At 48.6% G+C, this 3427-nt stretch overlaps 1 protein-coding gene and 1 non-coding gene across 2 annotated transcripts; both read right to left on the bottom strand.

The window, feature by feature from the left end:
- Positions 1-598: 598 nt before the first annotated feature.
- On the bottom strand, positions 599-672 carry TRNAV-CAC (transfer RNA valine (anticodon CAC)). Its single transcript has one exon. It is a non-coding gene; the product is annotated as a tRNA-Val (tRNA).
- Positions 673-2510: 1838 nt separating this feature from the next.
- LOC133923467 (uncharacterized) lies at positions 2511-3154 on the bottom strand. The gene has a single exon (XM_062368759.1). It carries the CDS (start codon positions 3068-3070, stop codon positions 2735-2737), a length of 336 nt encoding a protein of 111 aa, XP_062224743.1. The 5' UTR covers positions 3071-3154; the 3' UTR covers positions 2511-2734.
- Positions 3155-3427: the final 273 nt, after the last annotated feature.

The following is a 3427-nucleotide window of genomic DNA, read 5'->3' on the forward strand; positions in this document are numbered from 1 at the left end:
TTAAAATTTAGTACATCGCATAAGAAGAATATTAGTGAATTTTTTCAGATTTTGGGGATTTTATTTGAAGCCCTAACAATCGTTAGAAGTTATAAAAGTGGTTTTTTTTATAATTTTAGTTTAAATTATACACATGCTTTTTTGAATCCAATTAAAATAGGTTTTATATGGATTATAGAACATATACAAAATTTTTTAAGATTTTTGGAGAAAAAAAACCACTAATTTTTGATAATAGAAGACCATCGTGTCAGTAAACAGTGCCAAAAACGTAAAAGTGGTGGATTTGTGACATTTTGCTCAAAGTATCGGTGGGTTTAAGGAATAGACCAGAAAAGTGGTGGGTTTGTAATTATTTTTAAAAAAAATGATGGATTTATGAAATTTACTCAGTATATATTGTTGAGTCGTTCCGTTGCAGAAAACAACGGTGGAGGACAAATCTCGGTGGTGCAACATTTAAGGAAGCTAATGTGCATCTTCTTCCCGAAGTAAAGATCACAAAGATCAAAAGATAAATACAGGAATGAAGATGGTCAAAATGAAGTGACAGCGCGTGTCGTCGCGTCTGGTGGATGAAAAAAATAAAAAATTTGCGTGTCTGAGCCCAGGTTCGAACTGGGGACCTTTAGTGTGTGAGACTAACGTGATAACCAACTACACCACCCAGACATCTAGCCAAAATTCGACTTCTCACATTTCTCAATGATGATACACACCATTGTCACGAACCTTTGGTGTGAGTCCCACGTGCAAACAAAGAGAAGGGTGCCAACAAACCAGAAGATGGGCCTCAAACATTCGCACAAACGGTGAGACGGGCTAAGCCTAGCATGCGCTATCCGACCGATGAATGGGTCGTGTAATCGTGTGGTGTCAAGTACCTAGCAGCGCGTGCGTGAGTTTGGAGAACAAGAAAGAACAGAACACATTCTACTCAAACTATATCCTCCGTCCACCTCCCCTACTCCTGGAGGGAGTTGTTCAAAGCAGCTGGTACTACCTTGTGCATGTTTTCGGCTTATCATCCCCAAACCGATGAGCAATCAGAACGGGTAAATTAATGCCTGGAAGGTTATCTCCGCTGCTTTGTGATCACTTTCCCCCGCAAATGGCATTCCTAGTTAGCTGCCAAATTCTGGTATAACTCTACATACCACTCTGCTATTTGTTGTTCTCCATTTGAAGCACTGTATGGACATCCACCCAAGCACTTTGGCTTAACTGATTCAGCAGTATGCACAGTGCCGAATGTCGCACACCTGATTGCAGATAGATAATTGAAAACCAACTTGCTTAAACAGCACCTGGAAAGAGCAATGCAACATATGAAGGACCAAACCAACAAACGGTGATCAGAACGATCATTTGATGTGGGCGATTGGGTCTTCCTCAAGCTCCAGTCGTACGTGCAATCCTCCATTGCTAATCGTGCTAACAACAAACTTTCTTTTCGCTATTACGGTCCATTTCAGGTGTTCTCACGGGTTGGTGAAGTTGCCTACAGACTTCAGTTGCCGAAGAGTAGCAAAATCCATCCCGTGGTGCATGTCTCCCTCCTGAAAAAAGGCCTACCCCCTTCGACACCAGTCCACAGCTCTCTGCCAACACCACATGATGACGAGGAGGTGGTCTGTTCAGCTCCAATCAAGATCTTGAACCATCACCTCTACGGCGCGGTTCCAAGGCGGTGCGGCAAGTCCTGGTCTAGTGGAGTGATCATATGCCGGAGCTCGCTCCCTGAGAAGATGAATCCGAACTATGGCACTGGTTCCCTACTTCCTCGGCTTGGGGACAAGCCGTGTTTGAAGGAAGGAGGGATGTCACGGATGAGGCTATGGCGGGAGTCTCAGGCGCGCACGGAGAGAAGGACGCCAACAAGCTAGGAGATGGCCCGCAAGCGCTGGCACAAGCTGTGAGACGGGCTACCCAGCGTGCGCTATTCGGCCGACGAATGGGCTGTGTAATCGTGCGGCGTCAAGTACCTAGCAGCGTGTGCGTGAGTTTGGAGAACAAGAAAGAACAGAACACATTCTACTCAAACTATATCCTCCGTCTGCCTCCCCTACTCCTGTTCTTGCTTCTCCTACCTCCAATCCCTTCTCTGATTCCTCCCCTCCTGCTGTTACCAATCGGATCGTGACAACCATGCGCCGCTACGTGCACCTTTATCGCATTCCCGCGTGTTGGATTCGACCGATACGGCGACACGTACAAACGAGTGCGCGCATGCTGATGCACCGTTGTGGTTGCGCCATGAGATCATTTGTCCTTTTCAACTCGATGAACACCGAGGAGCCAGACATGCTGAGCAGCGCGATGTGCGTCGAACTCGCAGGCGTTGGCTTGGAGAGACATAAACCATCTCTCTGATTCGGATGAACACCCGAACCAGACTAGTCGCCTCTGTGGGTCGATCCATGATGAATCAATCACCTCGAACAAGCGAGCAGGGACAGCAATCGCACCATCTAACCGAACAACAGATCAATCAATCCGGGAAGCGCATCAACACAGCAGCACAGCACCGATTCACACTCATGGTAACAAGATTACATCAATGTCTAATGTCTCGATCGATTACAACCAAAGGCCATGGACCAACAACCCATCGGGCAATCGCGCTCACGGGGCAAGAGAAAACCACGGACCTTGTGAGCTGGTGACCAACCAACCGAGCGAGCGAGCAGGCAGCTTCGAGCGGCACCGCCCGGTCGCGCTCGCCGCGGATCGGCTATCCGGCGTAGATGTGGACGCCGATGGCGATGAGGAAGATGGTGACGAGGGCGAAGTAGAGGACGGCGTGGACGAGGATGGCGAGGCCGCTGGTGTGCATGCTGCCGAACTCCGCCACCCGCCCGCGCCCCGGCAGCGTGCAGAGCAGCCCCGGCGTGAGCACCACGAACAGCACCGTCGCCACAATCACAGGGCCCCAGTCCGCCATCGATCCCCTCCCCTCCTCCTCCTCTCTCTCTCTCTCTCTCTCGCTCTCTAGACTTCTTCTCCTTCCCCAGATCCGATTCCGCTCGCTTTTGGTTTTCTGGAGCTCTCTGGGGAGCTGCGCACGCATTTAGTGCTGACACGGTGCGCGAGAGTGACATCGGGGCCCGTGCGTCATTGGCGTGCTCGGGTCGCGGGCAAGGAATCCGAAATCCCTACCCGTCGATGCTAGTGCCACGCCTCCTTTTGTTGCTTTGCGTGCCGTGAGCGCGGGTGGGAGGCACCGGATCCAAGGGCCCACAAGCGCACCAAACAAGAGATTTTTATTTTTTATATTTTCTAAATAAAAAATTGCACGTATACGTGTGTTTTGAAAAATTACAAATCTTAATTCCAATCATTCGTCTGGAGGGTGATATACCACCGTCAGTCTGTTGAAAGGATGATATATTTCAAATAAAAAATATTATGTTTTAATATTTTCAAA

Source organism: Phragmites australis, chromosome 7, assembly GCF_958298935.1.
Source record: "Phragmites australis chromosome 7, lpPhrAust1.1, whole genome shotgun sequence".
NCBI classification, from domain to species: domain Eukaryota; kingdom Viridiplantae; phylum Streptophyta; class Magnoliopsida; order Poales; family Poaceae; genus Phragmites; species Phragmites australis.

Coding starts and splice junctions, on each gene's coding strand:
- LOC133923467 (XM_062368759.1), bottom strand. CDS start 3,070: ATGCGTGCGCAGCTCCCCAGAGAGCTCCAGAAAACCAAAAGCGAGCGG.